The sequence below is a fragment of the Rhinoderma darwinii genome, chromosome 3 (genome assembly GCF_050947455.1).
Source record: "Rhinoderma darwinii isolate aRhiDar2 chromosome 3, aRhiDar2.hap1, whole genome shotgun sequence".
NCBI classification, from domain to species: Eukaryota; Metazoa; Chordata; class Amphibia; order Anura; family Rhinodermatidae; genus Rhinoderma; species Rhinoderma darwinii.
In genome coordinates, this window is record NC_134689.1 from 35,845,431 (window position 1) to 35,873,373 (window position 27,943).

General features: G+C 42.1%; 1 protein-coding gene across 2 annotated transcripts; it reads left to right on the forward strand.

Annotated features, from left to right (window-relative positions):
- The first annotated feature begins 307 nt into the window (after positions 1-307).
- On the forward strand, positions 308-27,039 carry HDAC3 (histone deacetylase 3). 2 transcript variants are annotated; one of them, XM_075856220.1, is made up of 15 exons: positions 308-445; positions 3,391-3,473; positions 8,027-8,169; positions 9,219-9,300; positions 10,895-10,951; positions 11,389-11,444; positions 14,316-14,449; positions 16,521-16,601; positions 17,499-17,572; positions 19,165-19,229; positions 19,542-19,631; positions 23,124-23,182; positions 23,587-23,666; positions 25,231-25,388; positions 26,393-27,039. In XM_075856220.1, exons 1-15 carry the CDS (start codon positions 391-393, stop codon positions 26,460-26,462), a joined length of 1,287 nt encoding a protein of 428 aa, XP_075712335.1. In that variant the 5' UTR covers positions 308-390; the 3' UTR covers positions 26,463-27,039. The 2 variants fall into 2 exon arrangements, with proteins under 2 accessions (XP_075712335.1, XP_075712336.1); XM_075856221.1 differs by lacking the exons at positions 308-445; positions 3,391-3,473; positions 8,027-8,169; ... (1 more) ...; positions 10,895-10,951; positions 11,389-11,444 and adding an exon at positions 13,690-13,919.
- The last annotated feature ends 904 nt before the right edge of the window (positions 27,040-27,943 follow it).

Consider the following 27,943-nt stretch of genomic DNA (forward strand, 5'->3'; position numbering starts at 1 on the left):
TATAGATACGAAGGGTGGGGGCACTTATTCAAGCTGTCCTATACCCGGTTTGGATTAACGGCACAGATCACAACAGTCATTCTGTCATTTTTTCGTATGTCAGTTCTCTGGGAATTACGGTAGGAGCCGCCTAACGTTCTAGAATTTACTGCTATTCCATAGTCTAGTTTATATAGCGCCTCGACCTTTCTTTGACCACGTTTACGCGATTTCTCCACTAGACGGCGCCAAAGAGAAGAGCGGATTCCACCCAGTAACTAGTGACGCGCGGTGGGGTGGGCGGTGCCACTGCGGGCGCCCTGCCGATGACGCGCTTCCGAAGCGCTGGCGGAAGTGTATTTTCTCATTCTCCTTCTAGAACTCGGGGATTGATTATTTGTATTCCCCGAAATGTCGAAAACCGTTGCCTACTTCTACGACCCGGACGTGGGAAACTTCCATTATGGTGAAAAGCCTGTGGTGTGGGTGTGATGGGATGACGGCACTGTATTCGCCACCTGAGTGTACAGTATTGCGCCTGTCACCGTATACAGCTGCACAGTCTTTTCATGTTAATGCACTATGTGTGCGTCACTGGTTGCAATGTGTGGTAGCTGTTCTCCTTGTGACGGGCGTGTGCCATGGCATTTACTGGAGGTGCTTGTTGGTGTGGGTAGCAGTAGGTTTACGTATTTACCAGTAAGATATGTTTGCTTTCGTCCAAAAACAGCGCCGCACCCGTCCACAGCTTGTGTGGTATTGCTGCATTGAAGTGAAAGGGGCTGAGCTGCAATATCACACACCACCTGTGGACAGGAGAGGCGCTGTTTTTGAAGAAATCGGCCATGTTTTTCTAATTCCGGACAACGCTCTAATAAATTTGTATGAAGTTATATGGCCCAAACCAGATGTTACACTGACCCTTATTTATATAGCGCCAACACATACTGTGGCTCTGTATGCAGATTGTAATCACGTTAGTTCCTGTCCCCATAATGTATGTGTTTGGAATGGGAGATACAACCAATGTAAACTCTATTGAGGTTTTGTACCAAGTTGTACAACCCATTAATATGTTTCCATTAACTGAGGATTATTTGATAGTCTAAACTTTTATTGGTGTATCTGTAAACCAGAGGGTCAATGTGTCGATCGTTTGCAAAACAATCAATCACGGACTGTCTGTTTATTAACATTCTGATATATGATTTTGTGCGCTCTCTAGATAGCCTTTCTAATATTTTGTATCAATATTCCTTATGTATTAAAGGGATTTTCTCAGAATTATAAATGATCACATGAATAGGTGATAATTTTGTGACTGCTGCGTGCCCTACCAATCGTGATAATGGGGTCCCAAACCCCAGATCCTCCTCACTGCAGCCCCTGCAATAAGGAGCTTGAATGGAGCAGTGGGCGAGAATGCACCCATCGCTCCAATCATTGTCTATGAGAATCACAGAAACAGCCAAGTGCGGTACTCAGCTGTTTTCATGATTTTCATAAACTTTGAAGGGAGCGGCAGCACAAATTTTCAACCAACCCTCCATTCAATGTCGTCCTCACTGCAGATGAGTAGTAAGAAAGAACACAGGGTTTGGGACCCCCGCTTTTGATTGGTGCGGGTCCCAGTGATCGGAAAATTATCACCAACTGTGGATAGATGATTTATGATTCTGGGAAAACCCTTATAAAGGATAAATTGCGACAGCTTCGTATCTCTTCACTAAGGGATTAGGACAACGCCAGCAGAATACAAGCTGCGCTCACCGCTCATTCCTGCATGTGATCACAGCTTTTGACTCCTAGATTGTATATTTATATCATATAATATTACAGCAGACTAACAGGATTCTGTGCTTAAGACACCCATTCAGCCTCCCACATGTTTCACTGTGCGTTACGGCGTCTTCAGGGGAAAACCGCTATTATGAATGGAGGATGCAGCTTCCTCAGTGTCTCCTATCACCTCCCCGCTGTCAATCACTCTGGTTGTTACATCTCACTTGGATGAAGGTGTTTTTACCGGAGAATAATGGAGGTGGTACAAAAGTCAGGAGGCTCTGTCACCAGATTCTCAAACCCCTATCGCCTATTGCATGTGATCGGCGCTGCAATGTAGATAACAGTAACGTGTTGTTTTTTTAAAAACGTTCATTTTTGGCCAAGTTATGAGCTATTTTATATATATATGCAAATGAGCTTTGAAATGGACAATTGGGCGGTTTTTTTTTTTCGTTATGTCCAACTGGGCGTGTATTGTGTTTTTAACTGGGCATGTTTACGTGTATGACGCTGACCAATCCGTGACCAGTCAGCATCAGAGATTATCGTTAATCAAGTTTCCTGATAATGAATACACATGACCTGCAGACTGGACGTCATGTGTATTCAGAATCCTGACACTTCTGAATCTTTTCTGTGAGATTCCCCCAAGCCACACGTAATCTCGCGAGATTACGGAGGTAAACGAGATTTTGTTTCCCTTGCTAGAAATCTCAAAGAAAAGTTTAAAAAAACAAAAAACTTTACTGTTATCTACATTGCAGCGCCGATCACATGCAATAGGAGATAGGGATTTGAGAATCTGGTGACAGAGCATCTTTAAGTGGAGCAGTAGTTCTTAGCAGCTAGATGACACTTCTCATTTTTGGCAGATAATGGTAGCAATGATTTGTTGCTATAGACAACTGCTTTAAAGGAGTTATGTGACAATAAACAAGCCTTTCATATGGGGTCCAGCTCTGGGGATGAATGTGCACCCATGTAATGACGAGTCTTCTAGAGCGGGAGTGGTGTTTTGTGTGAAGACCCTCTTCTAAGATGTCCATATGGATCGTGGTTGCCTTTTTGAGATAACCCCTTTAATTATTCTTTGCTTTAAAGGGGTTGTCCGGACATTTTTTATTGATGGCCTATCCTTAGGATAGGTCATAAATATTAGATCGGCGAAGTCTGACTCCTAGTACCCCTGCCGATCAGCTGACTGAAGGGGCGGTGGCACTCCTCGCCGCAGCCTTTTCATAGTTTACAGGTACAGTTGCTACAGATGTGTACGGTGCTGTTCCTAGGAAACACCGGGTATCGGGCCCCGCCAATCTGATATTGATGACCTAACCTAAGGATAGGCCATCAACAAAGAATGTCCAGACAACTCCTTTAATACATCTGTGTGTATTTTGCAGTATGGAAATGCCAAACTTTTTGACAGGATTATCCCTATTTCCTGGAGACAACCTCTTGTGTGAAGACAGCTGCCATGGGTCAGGCTTCTGGAACACTTAATAGGGCATATGGACAGGGGTTGACGTCAAGCAATATATTTAGGCTGTGTTCACACAGTTTACTAAAAAGCCATACGCTATTTCCTGAAAAGCTTCTTGCATAACTGATCACCTCAATTTATTTTAGGTACGGGCCATCCCATGAAACCGCACCGCCTGGCTCTCACTCACAGTCTGGTTCTTCACTATGGATTGTATAAAAAGATGATTGTAAGTGCTGGGTTGATGGTTCTTTGCTTTTTGTTTTATTGAAATTTAGTGTTTATTCTCTTAAAGGGATTCTTCAAGATATTACATTGATGACTTATCCATAGGTTTCATTCACACTTGCATATTTAGTGCAAAATAAAAACTGAGTTCTGCACTCACATGGTCAATGTGTTTATGAATTTAATCCAGGCACGGAAAGTTTCGGCTATACAAAGCCTTTGAATTGTCGCATGTCTGGATTAAATTCACAGTTGCATCGACCACGTGAGTGCTAGTTTTTCTTCTGCATTGGATATATTCGTGGACGAGACGGACTAAGTCCACAGGAGACATGCACCACGCTCTATTTGCTTTTGTCCCTGGAAGTGCTGTCCAGCCGTATTGTTTATTACTTGCATATTTAGGTCAGTATTTTGAATCAATGATTATGGAGGAATCAAATCTTTCCACTTTTTCTCTGTGTAGGTTCCACTTTAGATTTTGGCTTGCGAATACTGATGCAATATACTGACCTAAATATAAAAGTGTGCATGAGGCCTTAGGATGCAAAGGATAGGTCATCAATGTTAGAGCCTGAAAAACCTCTTCCAAACAGAAGTTCAGTTACTTAGGATATGTTCACACGGAGTATTTTGACGAGTTTTTTGACGCGGAAACCGCGTCACAAAACTCGTCAAAAACGGCCCGAAAATGCCTCCCATTGATTTCAATGGGAGGTGTCGGCGTCTTTTTCCCGCCAGCAGTAAACTGCCTCGCGGGAAAAAGAAGCGACATGCCCTATCTTCGGGCGTTTCCACCTCTGACCTCCCATTGACTTCAATGGGAGGCAGAGAAAGCGTATTTCACGGTGTTTTATGCCCGCGGCGCTCAATGGCCGTGGGCGAAAAACTCTGCGAAAATCGGCGTGCAGGGAGAGGAAAATCCGCCTCAAACTTCCAAACAGAATTTTGAGGCAGATATTCCTCCTGCAAAATACTCCGTGTGAACATAGCCTAAAGCGGTTGTCCGAGAGAATATGAAAAGATACTGGCTGCAGGAAATTTGATAAAATAACAAGCCAAATATAACTTGCTTATTAAAGAGTCTCTGTCACCACATTATAAGTGCCCTATCTCCTACATAAGGAGATCGGCGCTATAATGTAGGTGACAGCAGTGCTTTTTATTTAAAAAAACAATCAGTTTTCACCACTTTATTAGCGATTTTAGATTTATCCTAATGAGTTGCTTAATGCCCAAGTGGGCGTGTCTTTACTTTAGACCAAGTGGGCGTTGTACAGAGCAGTGTATGACGCTGACCAATCAGTGACCAATCAGTGTCATACACTTCTCCCCACTCATTTAGTCAGCGCATAGGGATCCTTTTAGATCGCTATGTGCTGTCTTATACTAACACATTAACAATACTGAAGTGTTTAGACAGTGAATAGACATTCCACGGGATGTCTATTCACAATCTCTGCACTTCGTTACTGTGTCTGTGGTACTTACAGCAGAGCAAGTGTAATCTCGCAAGATTACGCTGTAGATGACAGGTTACAAGATTACGCTTGCTCTGCTGTAAGTACCACAGACACAGTAACGAAGTGCACAGATTGTGAATAGACATCCCGTGGAATGTCTATTCACTGTCTAAACACTTCAGTATTGTTAATGTGTTAGTATAAGACCGCACATACTGATCTAAAAGGATCCCTATGCGCTGACTAAATCAGTGGGGAGAAGTGTATGACACTGATTGGTCACTGATTGGTCAGCGTCATACACTCCCCTGTACAACGCCCACTTGGTCTAAAGTAAAAACACGCCCACTTGGGCATTTAGCAACTCATTAGCATAAATCTAAAATCGCTAATAAAGTGGTGAAAATAGATCGTTTTTTTTAAATAAAAAGCACTGCCGTCACCTACATTATAGCGCCAATCTCCTTATGTAGGAGATAGAGAACTTGTAATGTGGTGACAGAGCCTCTTTAAATCCCTGGCCGCTCAGGACTGATTCTCTGGTGGTCCCCGTTGGTCTTTACTTACTTTTTCCAGCAGCAATGACATGCAGTCCTAGTCTTATCTGATGCTAATTAGTAGCTCAGATTACAGTGTCCTGAGACTCTTTGCCAGAGGGGAGGGGGAGATTCATGCAGGCACAGACACCAGTGTGCAGTCTCTTCCATGCGCTCTAAAGAGAACTGTGTAGTGTATAGAGGCAGAGAGACCTTCATGACGTCACGATGTGGGCGTGCACATCTGACGTCAGGATGGGGCCACCACCCACCCGTACTCACAGGCAGCAGAATCCGTACACTGATACATTCAGATGGTGTACGGATTTCTGCTAGCAACAGGAGAAATACAAGAAATAAAATGTGGTAGAAAAGTGTCAGAGTGGCAATTTAAAACACCTATAACACAAAAAGGAGCCCAAATTCATTAATAAAGTATATTACAAAATAGGGATGCACGATGCATCGAAACTTCGATACGGTTTCGATACTTTGCATTCCCAAACGGTTTGATACCGTTGTTTCATGTATTTCGATACGTAGCTACGCCGCCGCACAGCTCAGCATAGTAACACATGAATGAATGAGAGCGGGGCTGCAGCTGTGTGATACAATCATTGCCGCGCTCCGGAGTCCTGACAAGTGCATGCCGTCAGGGTGAGGTAATGTTGCCGGCGCTGCACTAACGATTGCCGGCACTGAAGACAGAACATGGGGTCTGCACTGCAAAACACTCCCGTGTTCTGTCTTCAGTGCCTGAACCGCCGCTCATTAGTTTAGCGCTAGCCGCATCACCTCATGCTGACCGCGCACGCACTTACTGTCAGGAGCGGGGCAATATCTATATTACACAGCCGCAGCCCCGCTCTATAACGGCAGAGATCAGTGAAACCTCTCATCTCCGCCGCTATTCCCCTGAATGTTGCGATCACTACGGACTTCAGCATTCAGGGGAAAGTGAGAAGGGGGAGATGCACCTGGATCGCGTCACATGGAATTTCTGTGACGCGATCGAGGGCCACACCATATATGGGCAGACAGCACAGGGTCTATTGAAGGACCCCAGGGCTGTCCTACCATATTTCCTGTTAGGGCATACTTAGGTATGTGCTAACAACTGCCTGTGTACTATACATACACAGGCTAATGTACTGGAATATAGATATATGCCAGTACATTAAAGTTTAAAAATAACGTAAAAACAGAAAGTAATATTAAATGTAAAAAAATACACATACGCCTTTTTTTTTTTTTTGCAATAAACATTAAAATAAGTCTCAATACATAAAATATACACATTCAGTATTGGCGCAGCCGTAATAACCTGCACAACAATTTGTTTGCGTCATTTATGATGTGTACGCTGTAAAAAAATAAAATAAAAACTTTTCACTTATTAATGTAAGGCACGAGGTGTGATGAATTTAACCTCCATGTGCCTCACATTAATAGTAATTAACCCCATCATGTACCTCACACATTAACACATTATGGCTGAGAAACATGATGGGGTTAATTACTATTACTGTGAGGCAAATGGAGGTTAAATTCATCATCACACCTCATGCCTCACATCAGAAAATGGAAGAACTGTTGGCAAAGTATCGAATTGGTATCGAAATCGCAATACTAAACGAAGTATCGGTATCGAAGTCCAAATTCTGGTATCGTGACATCCCTATTACAAAATATATTTATATTACACATGCTGCTAGAAAATAAAAAGTTGATCGAACGTTTAGTTACCCTTTAAAGGGAACCTGTCACCAGCATTTCACCTATTGAACTTTACTTTTCCCTCGCTGGCCTCTGCTATAAAAAGTTCATTGCTGTTATCCCCTCCCCTAAACTCCTCTCTCGACTGTAAATATCGGTCTGCAAACATTTTGCGCCTTTTATCGTAATTATGCGGTGTCCCTTTGTGCGCACACACCAAAAGAGGACATCAATGCACAAGCGCAGAATTTTGTGTGCTGGGGGAAGGCGAGGAGCTGTCAATCAAAAGTAAGGAGGCGAAGTAAACTTGGAAAGACTTGAGGAATAAAGATATGACTCTTTCCAAACGAAGATTTGACTCTTTTCAAATGAAGATCTGACTCTTTTCTGCTCATTAGCATACGGTGTGGGAACACTAAAAAGCTAAATACTAAAGCTACAGAGCCGACTACGAAGATAATTATAGGTTATATTGAAATGATTTTTCACCCACTACCACCAGGTATAGTCGGTTTAATAGGTGAAATGCTGGTGACAGGTTCCCTTTAAGTTTAGTTTATTTTATCACGTTTCCTGCATCTAGTTTGTTTTCTTATTCTCTCTGACAACCCCCTTTTAAATAGCAGTTCACAAATCCTAATAGTATTATTAGAAATACTTTCTTTAGCTACAGTAGGGTTACAAAAAAATAGCTGAGGATGCTTTAATTCCCTTTTGTTTCACTGAAAAATTTCAGCAGACGCTACATTGCCCTTTACTGTAGTCTGTAAACACTGTAGACACATTAGGGAATTGCAGGGAACTGGAAAAATGATCTGTTGTCTTTTTGCTCCCCGCAGATGTTTAAGCCTTACCAAGCTTCTCAACATGACATGTGTCGCTTTCACTCGGAGGACTACATTGATTTCCTGCAGCGGGTTAGCCCTACCAACATGCAGGGCTTCACTAAGAGCTTAAATGCTTTCAATGTTGGCGATGATTGGTAAGTTAAGCTTCATTACCTCTGTCCATATTTTTACTGAAAAATTGTGGCGTCACGTTACCATTTTGTGTTTACTTTAAAGTGAGGATTCGCCTTTGGTGAACATTCACTTTTATATTAGAAAATTGCTAATAATACAACTGAGAGCAGCCACAGGAAAATAAAAATCAATGCTATCTTGGCACTGCTAGCATAAGACAGGCAAAGTTTAGACTTCCTATGTTGTTTTAAATGGAATGTCACATAAGGACAGTCTCTTATATGTCTTATAAGGACATCTAAACATTTCAGAGGTAGAGTCCATTGCCCTGCGATCCCCCTTAATTCATCAGGACAGGGAGTTAAAGAGGCTCTGTCACCACATTATAAATGCCCTATCTCCTACATAATCTGATTGGCGCTGTAATGTAGATAACAGCAGTGGTTTTTATTTTGAAAAACGATCATTTTTGAGAAAGTTATGAGCAATTTAAGATTTATGTTAATTAATTTCTTAATAGACAACTGGGCGTGTTTTTACTTTTTACCAACTGGACGTTGTAAAGAGAAGTGTATGACGCTGATTGGTCACTGATTAGTTAGCGTCATACGCTTCTCTTTACAACGCCCAGTTGGTAAAAAGTAAAAACACGCCCAGTTGTCTATTAAGAAACTAATTAACATAAATCTAAAATTGCTCAAAAATGATTGTTTTTCAAAATAAAAACCACTGATGTTCTCTACATTACAGCGCCGATCACATTATGTAGGAGATAGGGCACTTATAATCTGGTGACAGAGCCTCTTTAACTATTGCTCTGTCACAGTCATCACAAACACGTATGTTCAGACATGAGCAGCTTCCCCTGATCGCAGTGATTTCCAGCAGCCGGACCCCCTGCAATCAGCTTGTCATTGGAGGAGCTGCCAACTAAAAAAAACAAAAAACATCCGATTGGAGCAATAGGATAAAGTTCCCTTTGAAATACGATAGAATTGGTAACCAGTCCAGGTCACTGATTCTTACCGACTATCACAATCTCTCCTTTTTGCTTTTCACTTCGTTACAGCCCAGTGTTTCCAGGCCTCTTTGAGTTTTGCTCTCGCTACACAGGAGCCTCTCTACAAGGAGCTACACAACTAAACAATAAGGTATTTAACAATGCAATTAACTACTTCTCAGCTAATTGAACTAATTCACTAATTCCGTATATTCAACGTGAAATATCTCTTCCTGTTCAAGGTCTAGTTCACATCTCGTTATTGAACTACGTTTAGCATGTACATCTGGAAAGTTCCTGGCGCACACACTAAACATGTACATAGGGCTCCATAGTTAGATGGAGGCCAAAAGTATGTCCTTTCGGCCTCAGTCAGACGTTTGCACACCTTCTTCTTCTTCTTCTTTTTTTTTTTTTTTTTTTTTTTAAAAAGGTATGGGATAGCGTACTAGACTACGCTATTCCATACAATGGAATCCTGTTGGTGACGTATTCCACTACATGGCATATGTCACAGGTATCAGTTTAACACATATGTCATGGGCTTTTTAATAGCTTTCCTTAATGTATAGGTTAAATGGATGCCATTATAGTCTATGGGTGACGAATACGTTGAACGAATGCCTAAAAGTGGCATCACCCTTAGAACTATAATAGAATCCTTTTTACCTGATACGTTGTAAACCCTCATGAACACAGTTCATGACATATCTGTTTAACGGATACTTTTATAGTTTATGGTGACGGATACCACTGTTAGGGCTCATTCAGACTAGCGTAATACTTGTCTGTGTGCTGTGCGTTAAAATAACGCGCAGCACACAAACCCATTGATTTCAATGGTGCTATTCAGTCGTGCGTGAGTTTTCACGCAGCGAGAGTCTGTTGCGTGAAACTCACTGCATGACCTACGTTGGTGCGTTTTCATTGACTTCATTGGGCGACTAGGTGCATGAAAAACACCGACAGCACACGGACGACGTCCGTGTTTCATGCATCAAATACATAGAAAAGCAGAGAAATAAACGTGAATGAAGTGCTTGCATGGAAGGGATAAACGCATGCCACACACACGAAGCACACTGATGCCAATACGCAACGCACACAGACAAGACATGTAGGAAAAACTCAGCATTTTTTACGCGCGCAAATTAGTCAAGCTCGTCTGAATGTAGCCTTAGTGTATCCGTCACAGCCTACGTTTGACGAGGACCTGTCACGTCCTCTAACATAAAACAAGCTGGATAGCTGATTCCGCTTCTAAATAGCTGCATGGGCTTGTCTGTGCTGTGGACTGCTAACCGCTCCGTAGTAAGAGAAAGAGCATCCTTCTTCGTCTCCTAGGCTCTACAGTACGGAAGTCAACACTATAATATGATCCTACAGTGCTGGCTCCTGTACTGCAGACAGACGGTGAGCGTCCCCCCTGCCACAGGCAGTGCCCGGTCCGTGCTGTTATTTCAGAGCAAAATCTGCTTAATACGTTTTATAGAAAAACACATTTTGTGCACAATCCTGCACTGTAATCCTTTTTCTATATAAATGGAGGTATGCTTTTTAAATAATTTTATTCTAGAAGTTCTCCATGTTACAGCGATGTTTAATGTTTCTGGATTGATAGGCTGCGATGCAGAAGATGATCCTATATGGACTAATACATGGGTTTGGTTAGATAACTTTATTTATATGTATCTTTTTAATAATAATAATTTTTATCTGTTATTCTTTAATATTTCTTTGAGCAGATTTGTGACATTGCAATTAACTGGGCCGGAGGACTTCACCATGCCAAGAAATTTGAGGTAATAGAAAAAAAGAAAAATCATTAAAGGGGTTTTCCCACTAAGCAGATTCATCACCTATCCACAGGATAGGTGATAAATGTATGATCGCTGGGGTCCCCATGCTTTTCCCGACCACAGTTTTTACTTACTGCATGATTGCAATGAGTATCGTTTTGAATGGTGTCGCGGTCACACGTGCGCTGCTGCTCCATTGGATGTCTGAGGCCGACGAAGACAGGTGGCTGTTGTCATCGACCCCATAAACTTTGAATGGAGCGTGTGCGACCACCGCTCCATATAAAACCCTCCTCACTGTGATTATGGAGGTGGGTCCCAGTGGTGGGGGGAGCCCAGTGAATAGGGATAGGGTCTAAATATACTTTGTGGTAAAATGCTTTTTAAGCATTCTCTGATATTCTTATTTTCTTTTACTAATATTACATCTTTTTTCATAGGCTTCTGGCTTTTGCTATGTTAATGATATTGTGATTGGTATTCTGGAGCTGCTCAAGTAAGACTTCTTTTTTTTTTTTTCTTAGTGGAATTTCTGTTTGCTCTGTTTATTCTCTGAGGCATGTTTAATCATGTATAGTATTAAATGTTTGTTTAAAGTTTTAGCGATATCCGAGTAAATTGCTTAAATAGCTGATACCAAATATAATTAATTTGCTGAATTGCTCCCATGCCTTGCGGCTCCGTTGTTATCCATCAGAAGGATACAGACCGGTTTAACTCATTGTACAGAATATAATTTTTACCTGACAGAATGTGACTTATAGCCTTGTATGAAAATGTTCCCATATATTAAAATGGTTGTCCCTTTAGGACATTCTTGTCCATGTGCCCTATCAGTCAAATGGATATCATAGAGGGGGGGGTCCCTGCTCGGGACCCACAATATGAGCTAAAGGGGGAGATCTGCTAACAAGCAGCAGCTCTCCTTCCTGCGGACTGGCTGTGTCTTGCCTGCCAAAAACGTTGTTTGCTGGGGGACTCGATCTCCCATATTAGAGGGCTTGTCTGTGACGTATGTGTGGGTTTCTTTTTAACTTTGTTGTATTTTAGGGGTATATAAATGTATGTAGTATTATAGAATTTGCTATGTGGGTGCTACCAAAAGGGCCCTTTTGTGGGGAGTACTATTTGGAACAATTTAAGGGCGTCATTCGGTCCGGGTAAAGAGCACAGCATTGTTTGGCCTCCATGATTGAGACTCCTGAATAGCAGCTAGCCGTTCTCTCTTGATATGCAACAAACGTTTTATAGAAAATGAATATTTTTCTACTGTCCTATATGGAGATGATTCTGCAGTATAAGCTTGCCAGCGTAACTGGTGAAGGCATTGAATTAGAAAGGCTAAACGGGTATAGTAAAAAAAATTGTTCAACACTTGAATGAATTAAGACGCATGCACAGTATGATATATTTTTAGGATTCTATCTTACAGCTGCCAAGCTTACTACAAACTGTAACATAGTGATAAATCTGCTGGCAGAATGTATCAATAGGAACTGAGAAGTCTTAACCTAACCTGTATAGAATTGATTTTTTTCCACTAAGGGTCAGTTCAGTTTTTTGACACGGAAAAATGATTTCAATGGGAGGCGGAGGCGGTTTTTCCCATGAGTGGAAAAAACTGCTTGCTGGAAAAAGGGACATGCCCTATCTTCGGGCGTTTACGCCTCTGACCTCCCATTGACATCAATGGGAGGCAGAGAGAGTGTATTTCGCAGCGTTTTTTGCCCGCGGCGCTTAGTGGCTGCGGGCGAAAATCAGCGTGCAGGCAGAGCAAAATCTGCCTCAAAATGACAAACTGAATTTTGAGGCAGGTTTTCTGCCTGCAAAAAACTGTGTGAACCCAGCCTGAAGGAGATCTGAGGACTAACTTGACTGCGTCTTTGATCTGTGAAACTACCTAATCTGCATATATGATCTCCTAATTTTACCAGCTTTGATGCCTCCATGTGTGAAAAATCTGCTCAAAAATTCATGCATATTAAAATAAAACATTAAGTTTTGCCATCTTCTGTAAAAAGTTTCATTCACACATACTAGTTTTGTTGTGTTTATTTTTAGTCAGTGGTTTTGCAAAAATCTTAAAGGGGTTGTGTCACTACAGACATTAATGGCCTATCCACAGGATATGCCATAAGTGTCTGATAGATGTGGGTCCCCCAACCCCCATCCCACCTAGCGAGAAGGCAGTTGGCCGTTGCATCTAGGTGGTGCACAGCAGGACAGACATGATCTACGCTGTTTTCTGTAGCTCCTTTAGCAGTGAATGGGATTTATGGAAAAAGCATAGCGCACATCCACGTCCTGTTGTGCACCTATGCACTGCCTGGATGCAGTGGCCTCACAAGGCGGGTCAGCGACCCCTGTTCGGCAGATACTGTAGGTGCGGGTCCCAGGGATGAGACCCGAATCTCTGACATTTAGATCTCATGTTGCACACAAAAAAAAACAAACATGAAAAAGGCACTGCCCAAGATACCTCTATAAAGGTGTCCTACTCTTCAGGCTCTGCAGATGGTAAGAGGATTTCTGACATACCTATACCTGTCTATGCCAACTTGACATACATTTTTGCAAATAACGCAGTGAAATCTCATTGAGACGGACACTCAAAAGTGCAATAAAAAACTGGTCTAGAAGGGGGATCCTCTGAAAGAAGATGGTCGGTATACATAGAATATGATGGAGCTGAATATCTGTCGCAGGAAATCTGGTCTAGATTCAGGGGTGGTATTTTGCCGAGCATTCGCTGTATATCAATGTATCTATGCTATTTATAGAGGATACACATGTATTTAGATCAGGAGTGCTGCATTCACTTGGGTTAAAAATATTTGTCTCTAGGGTCCAAAGTATGAGGAAACAGGTCTGCAACTTCCAGAGAGAACTTGTGACTAGGACAAACCGTTTATAGCGCTAACCTAGAGGATACAAATACACCCGCTAAAGGACCTCCCAATGTGCAATTGAGGTGCTGGCTTGTCTCTTTTTGAATACTTTTAGCTATTAAGCAGTGTGTAAAGGATCCGGTGACCATTCACTGCAGCCCTGACCGCTTAGGAACCTCAGGAGGCCGGTTTCTAAGGAGTTGGGAGGGGGCACTCTTTTGTTCTGGCCCAATGATAGTCCCTTGGGGGGATTTCATGGGTGCTAGCTTTGTAAAGATGCCCTAACCTATGTTGTGTTTTGAAGTGGTTGTCCCACAATTCAAAATTACTTTTTTCTGTTAGGTCACACAAAACGTGCCATACATTTCCGAGATGGGAAAACTTTAAATGGTGGTACATTTCTAGAGTAGGAGGAGTGTGTGCTTTCTTGGGCCATCAATTCTTTTAAAATTGTAAGATTTTTCTAATATTTTTTTCAGATACCATCCGCGCGTCCTCTATATAGATATTGATATTCATCATGGAGATGGGGTGCAGGAAGCATTTTACCTCACCGACAGAGTCATGACTGTCTCCTTTCACAAATATGGAAACTATTTTTTTCCTGGCACAGGTAAGGCAGCCGTGGTAGAGATTGATCTTGTAAACTCTGAGCATAGAGATAACTAATTAGCATTCATTATTAGAGCTTGTGTCACACTCGTGGCGTAGAGATAGAGGGAAGACCCATATTAGAGGGTCGATGGAAGAAGAAATATAGTCCCAAATTAAGAAAACAAGGCCAGTGCCACTGAGTAAACCTGAATGGGCATCCACAACATTGGAGACTGCATCTGTCACTAGACAGACCATTTATTAAACTGACATGGGGTGGCGCTGTATTTTGGGAAGAGAAAAAAAAACACTTTTGGTTTCTAACTTTATAAACCCCTATAAAGTTTCACACTGTCTATACTCTCCCACCTGAAGATCGGGCGGGGAGAGATGCTCCTGCTTGCTGGGTGGTACAGGTTCCATGAATGGCAATCGTACAATGTCCGGAGAGTATGATGGGTCCAACACTAATTGTATCGCTCAGTGTGCAGGAGCATCTTACGCCACACCTGACAAGTTCGAGCGGGAGAGGATAACTGGAGGGACACTTTAAAGAGTTAATCCACAGATTCCTCAGTGCACCCACAATACATACACCCTTTTTCCTACTTACTGATTGTCAGCTGGGAGGTGCATTTTTTGGGTATGTGCACACAATGAGAGGCTTTTACGTCTGAAAAGACAGACTGTTTTCAGGAGAAAACAGCTGCCTCGTTTTAGACGTAAAAGCTCCTCGCATTATGCGAGGCATCTGTGACGCTCGTAAATCTTGAGCTGCTCTTCATTGACTTCAATGAAAAACGGCTCAAATTACGTTGCAAAGAAGTGTCCTGCACTTCTTTGCCGAGGCAGTCAACTTACGCGTCGTCGTTTGACAGCTGTCAAACGACTACGCGTAAGTTACAGGTCGTCTACACAGTACGTCGGCAAACCCATTCAATTGAATGGGCAGATGTTTGCTGACGTATTGTAGCCCTATTTTCAGGCGTAAATCGAGGCATAATACGCCTCGTTTACGCCTGAAAATAGGTCGTGTGAACCCAGCCTTAGGGTTTCACGGCCTATCCCTCTAATCTCTGCAAATCTGCTTATCATTTAGCCAGTTTTCTGAGATCCGGTACATAGGCAGGGATTCTCTCTCGTTGCACCATCCAGGACACAGATGCAGTGAGTAAGTGGAAGCCGTTTATTTACCTGTGACTATTTTACAGGACTCAGTTACACTAGAGACCTGGTTTTCCCGTTTTGGAAAACGAGACAATTAATTTTTTTCTTTCTTAGGCCCCATGCAGACGACCGTAGAATTCATACGTAATTACAGACCCATTCACTTCTATTGCCCATATACCATTGTATATTTACAGGAAGGTGTCTGTGCCGTAGAAAGGCTCCGCAAAAGATAGAACTTGTCCTATTTTTTGCTGTTTACAGACCGTATGCTCCCATATAAATTATGGGAGCACGGCCCACAAATGCAAGTGGCTGTTCATGGCCAGCCGTGCCTGTAATGACGGACATTGATTACGGGCACAGTCGTGTGCAGGGGGCCTCACTTTACTCTTCACTACCATTATTTTTCTTTAGCTATGATTTCTGGTGAGATTACAGAAAGGCTCTTTTACACGAGCCAAAATTCATGTGAATGAGTGTTTGTATGAACGCTCGTCCACAATCATTGCCCTTTATGAACAGGCGGCGATTAGCCAATGAAGGAACCAACGTCTTGTATGCGTCCAGAAAGATAGTCGCTGGTCCACGGCACATCGCCCTGTGTAAACAGGGAATGTGCTGCCGACAAGATGATAAATGTATGGGGACGAACCATTGTATTAAAGATCGTTCTTTACTTGCGATCATTGCTCTGTGTAAATGGAGCAAATGATCGCTGACCGACATGCTGTGTTGTCGATCGGCACTTGTTTAACGGGCAAAATATCTGGCCACGTAAAATAACTTTTCGTTTTGGTTTATCAGTTCCCCAAGCAAATGTGTTTTAAAGCCTGCCATACGCATGAGATGGACAAATCCCATTCTAATTCTGTACAACCACTTTGAACCTTTTATTATTTTTACACTTTTTCTGATTTCAGGTGACATGTATGAGGTTGGAGCTGAAAGTGGGAGGTATTACTGTCTGAATGTCCCACTAAGAGATGGTATCGATGACCAAAGTAAGTTCTCACATGATACATTTTGGGTGAATAAGACACGGGGAACCTAATACATAAAAATGGTTTGAATTCCTGAAGGACATGGGCTATTGATGACGTAGCAATTTTTTTATGTTTTTTTTTCATTGTGTCTTTCCAAGAGCATAACTTTTTTTTTTTACCGTCACCTTAGCCATATGATGGATTATATTATTTGCAGGACAAGTTGTATTTTAATGTCATTATTTTGGGTTACATATAATGTATTTACTTTTATAAAACAAAATTAAAGGGGTGGAGAAAACATAAAATTTCGCCATTGTGTTTCGGGCTTTGTTTTTACGGCGTTCATTGTGTGGGATAAATGATGGGTTAACTGTACCCTGCGGGCCAGTACAATTACTATTAACCGCTAAGATAATACACTGCGCTACTTCTGTAATGCATTGTACTATACCTGCCTGTCAGGGCTTAATAGGAGTTCAAAGATGGCAGACCTAGGGGGCCTTTCCATAGAAACCCATCGGCACCCTGCATGTTGTGGGGCCACCAATGGGCAGACAGGGGTAGCCCCCTCCCTCTGTCAAACTCTGTATGTACCATGGTTGCCATTGGTCCTTAGGGGGAATGGTGCAGGTCCAGCTTCTGGTTAAGACCGTACACCCTTGTTGCCCTTGGCAACCTATCAAATAACTTCTTTCACTTAGAAACTATGGAAAAATTATAGCTCGAATTTTATTTTATGTGGGCAACAAAACACTTTTTGTGAGAACAGAATTTCTACATGGGAGCTGCTAGAGGTCTTTAGTTAACGTTCCCACTAGTTCTTCCATATTGTAGAGGTAAATGTTTAATACCAGTCAGTACATTCTTCCATGTATGACGTGTGTTGCTTCTTTTCTCTCTGTGTGTATTAAGGTTACAGACATCTCTTTCAGCCGGTCATTAAACAAGTAGTAGATTACTATCAGCCAACCTGCATTGTTCTACAGGTAAAGATGCCAAACATGGTCCATGGCCAAACGGCTCTGTTTTATTATAGTGAATGTATGTTTTCTGTCTATTCACATTATATATCGCAGGTATGCGTCGGGAGTATTTACCATGGATGCTGCCGTATAGACACAGTGGCATTCGTCGCCCATAGGCTTTCATGTTAAATAAGAAAAAAAAATTAAAAACATGCGGTATAAGGTTGTTGTTTTTTTTGTGGGTTGATTCTGTATGGAATATCACAGCAGACTCTGCTATTCCATACAGTTGAAAAAAAGTTACACTGGCATAAACCAGACCCTCGAAGCCCCAGGAGCTTTCCCGATGCATATTCAGTGTGAATTCAGCCTCAAATGTTGACATTCATTCACTGGTTTGGTGGAAATTGAGTTAATGTATTGTGGAGGCATTTGGTTCCTGTTTTAAAGGCTATGAAAACCTTTGTGCATGAAAAACCAATCTACATTCATGTCCCTGCAAAAAAACAAACAAAAACGTTGCAGTTCTCTTTTTTTTTTTTTTTTATGCATTGAGTTTTCCTTTTTCTGGCTTTGGCAGATTTCCTAACCGGTTTGCAACCTTTTCTCCATTCAAACTTCTAGTCTAGGGGCCGTTCCCCAGCACTGGTCACATGTTCTCTTCTTTGGGGGCCGTTCCCCAGCACTGGTCACATGTTCTCTTCTCTGGGGGGCGTTCTCCAGCGCTGGTCACATGTTCTCTTTTTCTCTAGGGCGTTCCCCAGCACTGGTCACATGTTCTCTTTTTCTCTAGGGGCCGTTCCCCAGCACTGGTCACATGTTCTCTTTTTCTCTAGGGGCGTTCCCCAGCACTGGTCACATGTTCTCTTCTCTGGCTGTGTGGATTTCTCATGCAGGAGCACAGCTTTCTCTCTCGGCTCTCCTCCCTCCCTTCTGCTGCTTCTGAGGCTGTTTTGCATAGCCACTCCCACACAGTTACACAGGTGTCTGTTTTTCCTATCTCCCTCTTCATCTGAGCTTCTTCTCAGATCTTCTCGCTACACTATAGCTCCCTGCTAACACAGGGGACATGTTGCACTGTGCATGCCCAGTTATTTGTGGTTGGGAGAGATTGCTGGCCATACACTGTAGTCCTCAGTGAAAAGGAGAAAGTGGCTGCTGAATAACTGAAGGGGAACTGTTCTCATCTGCACAGCACACACCAGTGAGTAGGACCTTGCACATGCGCAGATGTCACATTCTAAATTCTTGCACATGAGTCTACAAAGGAGGAGCTGCTGAGTTTGCCGTCAGGGCACTGACTGACGGATCAGAGAGAACTGAATACAGCAACTAACCATGTACTGAAATACGCTGCAGGAACAGGAGACAAACGGTAGATCATTTTTAATTTGGACCAAATAGAAATGGGTTTTCATTTGCAAAAAACATACAAATCAATTTAAAAAACAAAAACTGTGCAAAGGTGTACATAGCCTTTAACTCCCTATGGACCTCTTATAGCACTGTATGCAGTATGGGTAAAGGGGCTGTAAGTCTTTATCTCTTTTGCAGGGTTGTGTTTAGAGTCCCTGCAGGACCTGCTGTACTGAATATTTCTTTCTCACTTGTAGTGTGGTGCTGACTCACTTGGCTGTGACAGACTGGGATGTTTTAACCTGAGTATAAGGGGACATGGGTAAGCTGGACGTTGATCTGAATTCTGTTTTGTATGTTTACAAGAACAAGACGATACCAAGTCTCATAGCAAGTCAAAAACGAAAATTCCAGATTCTGTAATTAGTTGGTAACTTATACCCTTGGCTTTACGTGAAGGCCGTCCCAGATAAATGTACAAATATATGCTGTTGCCCAACTAATGTTCTGACCTGTTAATGAAACCAAACTGTTAGCCGGTTGTTTACTGGTTGCTCTTTCTCAGTACACGTTTTATATATGTGAACAATGGACTATTATAAATGGCTCATGCATTGTTTTGTTTTATCCCTAGTGACTGTGTTCAATATGTCAAAGGCTTTAATATTCCCCTGCTTGTACTGGGAGGGGGTGGTTACACTGTCCGCAATGTAGCACGATGCTGGTGAGTATAGCATATAAATAGAATGCATATTTATTTTAATTATTATTTTAATGGACGATCATCTTAAGATATGGCTTTTATTTTTATACGGTTATACTCACATTTATAGAGAACTTTACATTTCCATGCATATAATAAAAATTGACTGAAGGCTCAAATTCTCTTATATGGGGAACTGTGGGTTGTGTATTGTACATTAATTATGACCTCTTCAAAATACAGCCAGCATAGTGAGCAGCGTGCTTGACTAGGCCCTCAAAATACATGCTAAACGTGTCCATAGGGCTCCATGTCCTTTTGGCCTCCGTCGGGTTGGTATACATCAGTATAACTTTTATTTATATATATATTCGTGTGTGTGTGTGAGACGAATGCCACTGTTAGGCATCTGTCACAGCCTAGAGCTTAACGTATGTTAGGAGTTTTTCCTGGCATATATGCTAATTGTAGGCCAAAAACGTTATGTAAAAAGGGTCTAAGAAACTCCTCTGCACACTGCCCTACCATACTTCTCAGCAGTGGCGGGTTAAGTAGACCATAGACCTGGGCTGTTTCCCAAACTAAAACACCACTTTTCTGGGCGAGCATTGACAAATGGGTGTTACTTTTCCCCTTGTCTCCAACCATTGCTGACAGTATCACACTGTGTAGGGACACATCCTCCTGACAATGGAATGGTAACAGACATTTGTCTATTAGTCCTGGGCTACACAAAGACTTTGTGGAATACAAGGATTTCCTATAACAGACATGTCAGGAGAATTGACAGCTCCTCTATAAATCCAGTGACTTACAAGTCTTCTCTGATGTGAGTCGTTCTCTTTTCTTTTCTTCTCCATCTGACACAGACCGTTATGGCGACTTCTGATGATTGCAGAGTTTCCTGAAGAGACGTCTTTGCCCCTCGCTTCTGCAGCCATTTCCAGCCTCTATAGAAACACACCAAAATTCGGACACCAAACCCCTTAAATTGTTCCATATGCCAGACCAGATCCTGATGCAAATTCAGACCCAAGACCCATACATTAAAGGGGTTGTCCAGGCACGGACTGATTTTCATACTGATAACCTATCCGCAGGATAGGTCATCAGTATATAATCGTTGAGGTTCGACACCTGGACCCCGCACCGATCAGCTGTTCCGGTGCCCAGAGGCAGACGGATGTTATGCAGTGTTCAGTGCCCGGAGTTCTGGTAGCAGATGGCTTTGTACACTGCATAGTGGCCGTGCTGCAGAACTGCAACTCTGCTCCTATTCACTTGAATAGGAGCAGAGCTGCAGTACGGCAGCTCGGCCGCTATACTGTGACCAAAGCCATCTGCTACCGGCACGGACATCCGGCGCCGGATGTCCGTGCCGGTAGCAGATGGCTTTGGTCACAGTAGCCTCTGGGCACCGGAACAGCTGATCGGTGCGGGGTCCAGGTGTCGAACCTCCAGGCACCTGGAGGCAGCCAGAACAGCTGATTGGTGCGGCGTCCGGGTGTCTGACCCCCACTGATCTTATGCTGATGACCTATCCTACGATTAGGTCATCAGTATGAAAAGCCCGCACAACCCCTTTAACTTAGCCTAATAAATTCAGACCGAGGACCTGACGCTAGAATACATACAGACCCCAGATCTTCTAAAGTATTTCAGTCCCCAGAGCAGACCCACCCCCTCCACTAAACAAATACCGGCCCCAGAACAAGTACCCTAAATAAATACAGACCCTACACCAGACCCCTAAACTAATGAACCCAGACCCCCTAAACGAATACAGACCCCTAAACTAATACAGTCCCTAGACCAGACCTCCTAAATAGACACCGGACCCCTTAAACTAATCCATCACACTTAGGGTATGTTCACACGGCAGCGTCCGTTACGGCTGAAATTACGGGGCTGTTTTCGGGAGAAAACCGCTCCGTAATTTCAGCCGTAATGGCATGTTGAGGCGCTTTTCGCTGCGTCCATTACAGACGTAAATGGAGCTGTTTTTCTATGGAGTCAATGGAAAACGGCTCCATTTACGTCTGAAGAAGTGACAGGTACTTCTTTGACGCGGGCGTCTTTTTTACGCCCCGCCTTTTGACAGCGGGGCGTAAAAAAAATGACCGTCGGAACAGAACATCGTAAGACCCATTCAAATGAATGGGCAGATGTTTGCCGACGCTATTGAGCCGCATTTTCGGACGTAATTCGGGGCTAAAACGCCCGAATTACGTCCGTAAATAGTGTGTGTGAACCCAGCCTTATACTTACATAGCAGCTTACAGTCTTCTCTATGGAGTCTTGCTGCTGAACTAGGACCTGCCTACATGGTCATGTGACCTGCAGGTCTCTTAACCGTAACAAGAACTGCAAATATAAGGTCATGTGACCTTATGACTGCAGGTCCTTTTTCAGGACATATACAGCGCAGTTTTGTAGCGGTCTTTGCTTGGATTTGCGGCATAAAAAGACAACAAAACTGCAATGTGGTTTGGGTGGCCATGGGCCCCCGGGAGTCTTGGGCCCCAGGCGGCTACAAAAAACGCCCCTATGATGATCTGCCACTGCTTATCCAGTCACAGTGAGATTGTATGTGTTGATGTGTGTACATAAGCCTCGGTACTGAAGAATAGTATGGTGGCTGTTTTTATATTGGAGCTGCCAGATGTGAAATATATAAGTGGATAGGAATGTATACATTCCCATTGACAAAACCGTTATTTTCAGTGTGCAGTTTTGAGCCATTGTATAAACCATGCTCTGTTTTTTGTATTTTTTTTTAAATTGAGTATCCTCTATCCAGGCCATTCTTTTCAGTGAGTTTTCCTCTATTGACTTCCTAAAGGAAAAACTGAATAAAATTATACTGGGGAAAGTGAAGCAGTTACCTATATCAAATAATCAGATCCAGCTTGCAGCAACCTCACTGGTTTCTATTGTAAGGGCCTGTTCACACCTTTTGTCCGTGTTTCCGTTGCTCTGCTCCGTCAGGAGCAGAACAATAAAAATACCAGAAGCGGCAATTCGGTCACATGACTGACACCATCGGCGGCTGACGGAATCCATTGACTTTAACGGGTTCTGTTAGGTTTCCGTAATGGTTTAGGTGTAAACAATAGCGGAGCATCCTGCACTATTGTTTTCTGTCGGATCTGTGCCGGAGGCCCTTGACGGAGCCTCCAACGCAGATGTGAACAGGCCTTACTAGTTTTAATTACTCTCCCTTTTGTTTGAATTCCTCATCTTTTTCAAAATCTCTGTTTACTGCCAGTTAATGGAAACACCCTGACCACGCCTTGCTTATACAACTGCTGGTTTGCTACATTATCAGTATAAGTGAGTGCTATAGATTACTCGGCCTGATACATTTTATTAAACTGAATAGTGAGGAAAAGAAAATTGTGTAACTATTCACTATATAATGATGACACTCTAATGACAGACTGCGCTGCCCCTCTAAATTTTTGATCATTCTTCAGCTTCTGCATTTATTTGTGTTGAATCTCTGCTTTTCAGGACTTATGAAACATCATTACTAGTGGATGAAACAATTAGTGAAGAGTTGCCCTATAGTGGTAAGTACGTCAGTCTTTCCTTCATTGATCAATTCAGTTTCATGCCATGATTTTTCATATAACGTGGGTTTGGGTGGTTGTTGTGTGTTTGTTTGTTTTTTTTGTTTTTTTTATAACAAAAGCTCATAGGAAAAGTATCAAACTGGTTCAAAGGAAAAGTGACCATGGCACCAGTTTTCATACATCCCATCCCCACGTAGTTGTATCTTCTAGAAGGGAACTGACAAATTTATTAAGATATTGATCAATGAAGAGCTTACTGTATTATATGAAAAATCACATGATCCCTTTATATGGACCGGATCACGATGGATTTATTAGAAATGCAATACCATAAGAGATTTCATGGGGGATGCATCAATAGTAAATGCTTCATTTTTCTTAAATTGTTTGTTGTTCTTCAGAATACTTTGAATATTTTGCACCAGATTTCACCCTTCATCCTGATGTCAGCACTAGAATTGAAAATCAGAACACACGACAGGTAATTTCTATGTGAAGGAATATGTGCATAGAATTTTATAGGGACATTCTTAGTCTATAGCTACAGTTCCCGAGTCTGCCTATAGTTAGTCTGCTCTTGGGCACAGAATCGCTGCACGGAGTACATTATATTGTGTGAGCAAAAGTTCCGTAATACTCTCAACTTTTGAATGGCTCGAAGTAGAGGGTTGAAATTTGGTGGGATTTAATGGGGTCATAAAATCTACCAGTTAATGCAAAAAAAAAAAAAGAACGCTCCCACCCACTTGGGGTGGGTGGGGGCAGCAAAATCTTTTTCAATGCAAAAACGATGCTGCAAACTATTTTGAGATAGGATTTTTTTTCGCTGAGATATTTAACGTTAAAGTTATCATCTTCATTATCGGCTACCGCCGGTGTTAGCATTACCCAAAATGTACCGCACGGGTAAAATCCTGTGTGTGTGGGCGCGTGTGTGTGTGAGCTTGGGAATGTCATATCAGGGTGACTTTAAATTACGTATTATTACAATCTGCCTCGGCGATACAAAATGGACTTGTTGTGCTCCACTCGAGACAGATGTATGAGGATTATCATGTACAGTCAGCAGAACATCTAAAGATTTTTCATCATTACTAGCATGTTTTGGGTCTTCCGGATCTTGGTGCGTCTTTAATTCAACCGGTTATTTTGAAACAATGAACAGTTCTTTTAAAAGTTGACAATGAAATTGATCACGGATAGGATAAGTGGCATTGAATAAAGCCGCTACTTTTTGATGGGCTCTTATTTTTTTCTTCACCATACCCTCTCATCATCCAATAAAGTCATCCTTTCCGTTTCGGTCAAATGCATTTTGTGATATGACAATAGACATTTGCAAAAATGACAATTACTCTCAGAATTAGCGCTCTCGACTACCGAAACGTGTACACATGGAATCACGTTACAATCGTAGACCAGGTCCATTTTGTATCGCCGAGGCCGGCACTGGGGTGATATAGAAATCTTAACGCAGGCAGTGAAGTGACACTACTAGTTTCTGCAGTCCTTCAATTCTGAGCTGTAACCAGGGGTGGACTTTGCTTGACATCAGGGGGTAGACATCTAGTGGTAGTAACTTCACACAGAATTTGCATGGTTAAAACAACTACAATTAACCGTAAATTACAAAGTTCATCAAATGGAAACAATGTGTCCATTTTTGCTTTTCATTTTGAGGAATATTGAGAATGGAACCTGGCCAAGAAGTTACCCAAGTAAATAAAATTTGATGTGCACATGTTGAAAGATCAACATCAGGGGAATACTCATATAGGGGAAATTGTGGGTGGGGGGGGGGGGGGGGGGAGTGCATGACTTCTCTCTTTGCTGCTCTTTAAATCGCAGTTTTTTTGTATGCCACCTCTAGCACTAAGCATAGCAGAAAGTGCTAGTTTTGCCTAGACTGTTCCTTTAACATTATTTGTACTCTGTGTGGACAATTCTGAATGGATAATCTTTTGTCATGGTCATGTCGATAGAGAGCAGTGAATCTGGAAAAACAGCCATATTTGCAAAACTTCAATTTTTGTCTTTTCCTACAGTATTTAGATCAAATTAGACAGACCATTTTTGAAAACTTGAAGATGTTGAACCATGCTCCCAGTGTCCAGATCCATGATGTCCCATCTGATCTTCTGAGCTATGACCGCACAGATGAGCCAGATCCTGAGGAGAGAGGAGCTGATGACGGTTACACCAGGTAATTCTTTGTATAGTACTTAAAAGCTATGGACAACTTAGAAAGTTTTTGTTTTTATTTTTTAATATTGCACTCTACTGATTCACATACATTGCATGGTGCTCGGTCCCGTTCCCAGTCAAATACGTGTCTAGTGGACGGACGGCTTTATCTTCAGCCATCTTCTCTCCGGAGCGTTTATTTTAGCTGAGCTATGATCCACCTGATCATAAGTCAGCTGTAATTTATTACAGAAGCACTGTTTTGCTGTAGATGCTGCAGGCAGTCCACAGTGTAGTGGAAATGCTGTGGACTGCCTAACCACAGCAGAGAGTTTGCTTGTTTATAGAGATAGGCCTCATTCAGATGGCCATAATATGACTGTAGTGTCCGTATTATGGCCGCAAGTCCCAATTTGACCACGTGTCTAATGACCCGCACTAACATAGGGATTATACCCGCTTTCGAGCCGGGACTACTGTTCATTCGGGTCATTAGATCCGTGGTTGGTCCGGGACTTGAGGCAGTAATATTGAATATAAAATGTGGCCATCTGAAAGGGGCTATAGAGAGAGATATTAGATACTAACCTTCATCGGGCAGGAGGGCTGAGGGGACTCCGGGTTTTATGTGGAGGAGTGGGTTTTCCTTTATGCCCTCATACTGATCCTCCAGGTTGGTGCTGATGAGTGCGTATATAGGAGCTGCTGTCTACTGGCTCAATGTGCATCTGGCTGACCTCATTTGGAGCCACCCCGCGCTGGTGGGTCAGTTAGCGTTAAAATATGTACATAAGTAGAGATTCTGAAACCACTTCGTTTATCTTAAATTCGGATTCGGCCATAAGCGCCGCCTGACGCAAATACATTTTTATGTGTGGCATGCAGGAGCATTCACATGTGTCAAATCTATCAGTCCTCTATCTTCTACAACTGCCTGTGTCCAGATGGCATAAAATAAATGGAAATCCATATGTTGATTGAAATAAATAACCTCCATTGTTAATTGTCTTTCATTGTTTCTAGGCCTGAAGCCTCAAATGAATTTTACGATGGGGATCATGACAATGACAAGGAGAGTGATGTTGAGATTTGAGTGAACTTGTATGTCTCTGTACATCTATCAGACATGTGAGCCTTTGCTTTGTCAGTTTTATGACCAACATTTACAGTATTTTTTTTCTCGATTTTTGGACCAGATACATTTTTTGCTTTTAAGCAAAGATGCACATTTTTTTTTTTTTTTTGATAATAGGATTTGAAAGATTAACTATTGGAAAGTGACTTCTCTGGATGAAGACAACAATGAAGCTTTTTCTTAAAATACCAGGGTTTCACTGCAGTCAAGGCTATTTTTGGATGTTTGATTAATGTCACAGATGAAAAATATGTATTATTACTTCACCTTTATTGGAAGGAGGGCTATTTTTCATCTTTTTGCCAAAACAAGTTGTATTGTTTTGATAACCTACTTATCGTTGCTCAGATCAGCTATTGTAAAATGAATTGAGAGGATTATTGTGGAGCACTTGGTTTTGTTTATCTGTAGTCGGCAGTTTTTACTGTGGGGACTGTTCACTTAGCTGAACTAAAGTAATCTCACTGGAAGAATGCCTCTAAAATGTTTTACAAATGTAAATATGTAGGGAACAACAACATAAAGATTTTTAATATGCCCATCTTTTGTCTTGTTTTATTAGGAAAAAACCACTGTGTGTGCGTGTGTATATTTATGCTAGACAAGTATTTAGAGTGGATATAGGTGTCTATATCAGGGTTGGCCAACTTCCGGCTTTAGGGGCGACAATCACTGACCCGTGCTAAAAGGCTTGCAACAACAACATAATTTTTTTGCATACTTGTGCTCGACCCATCTTAGTAACCTTCTCTTTACAGCATTACAAATGTTCAATGGTTACCCAAAATTAATTCAGTCCCCACTCACACACTCCAGATTAAGTCGGATTCCAAACCCCCAAAATTAATTTCCCAGACATTATTGCCTGCCTGCATCAGTATCACACACTAAACCACTAATGTGGACTGGAGCCGACACTTATTGATGATGACCGGGAATTTATCTTCAGCTGCTCGGTAGACATGAGCCACGGTGGAGAGCGCCAAATGGTTTGTGAGTTGTGTTGTTGCTATCCCTGGTTTATAGTAGGGTTGTCACGATACCAGAATTTGGACTTCGTGTAGTATTGCGATTCTCAATACCAAAACGATACTTTGGCCTACAATAATAATAAAAAAAAAAATATTTTTCTGATGTGAAGCAGGTGGTGTGATGAATCCTGAACCTCCAAGTGCCTCACATTAATAGTAGTTAACCCCATCATGTTTCTCACAGTCCTAGTGGACAACATTGGGTTAATGTGTGAGGTGTACGATGGGGTTAATTACTATTAATGTGAGGCACATGGAGGTTCACAATTCATAATACCACGACCGGGCCTGAAAAGACCTTAATGACCAGCTCAATTTTTCTGTTTTTGCCTCTCTGCGTTTCAGAAGCCATAACTTTTTTATTTTTTCATTGACGTGGCTGTATGAGGCCTTGTTTTATGCAAGAGA

Bases quoted from the DNA above. Each gene is read 5' to 3' on its own strand.
- HDAC3 (XM_075856220.1), top strand. From the start codon at position 391: ATGTCGAAAACCGTTGCCTACTTCTACGACCCGGACGTGGGAAACTTC. The intron at 446-3,390 runs GTGAAAAGCCTG...AATTTATTTTAG, and splicing joins CGTGGGAAACTTCCATTATG to GTACGGGCCATCCCATGAAA. The intron at 8,170-9,218 runs GTAAGTTAAGCT...ACTTCGTTACAG, and splicing joins TTCAATGTTGGCGATGATTG to CCCAGTGTTTCCAGGCCTCT.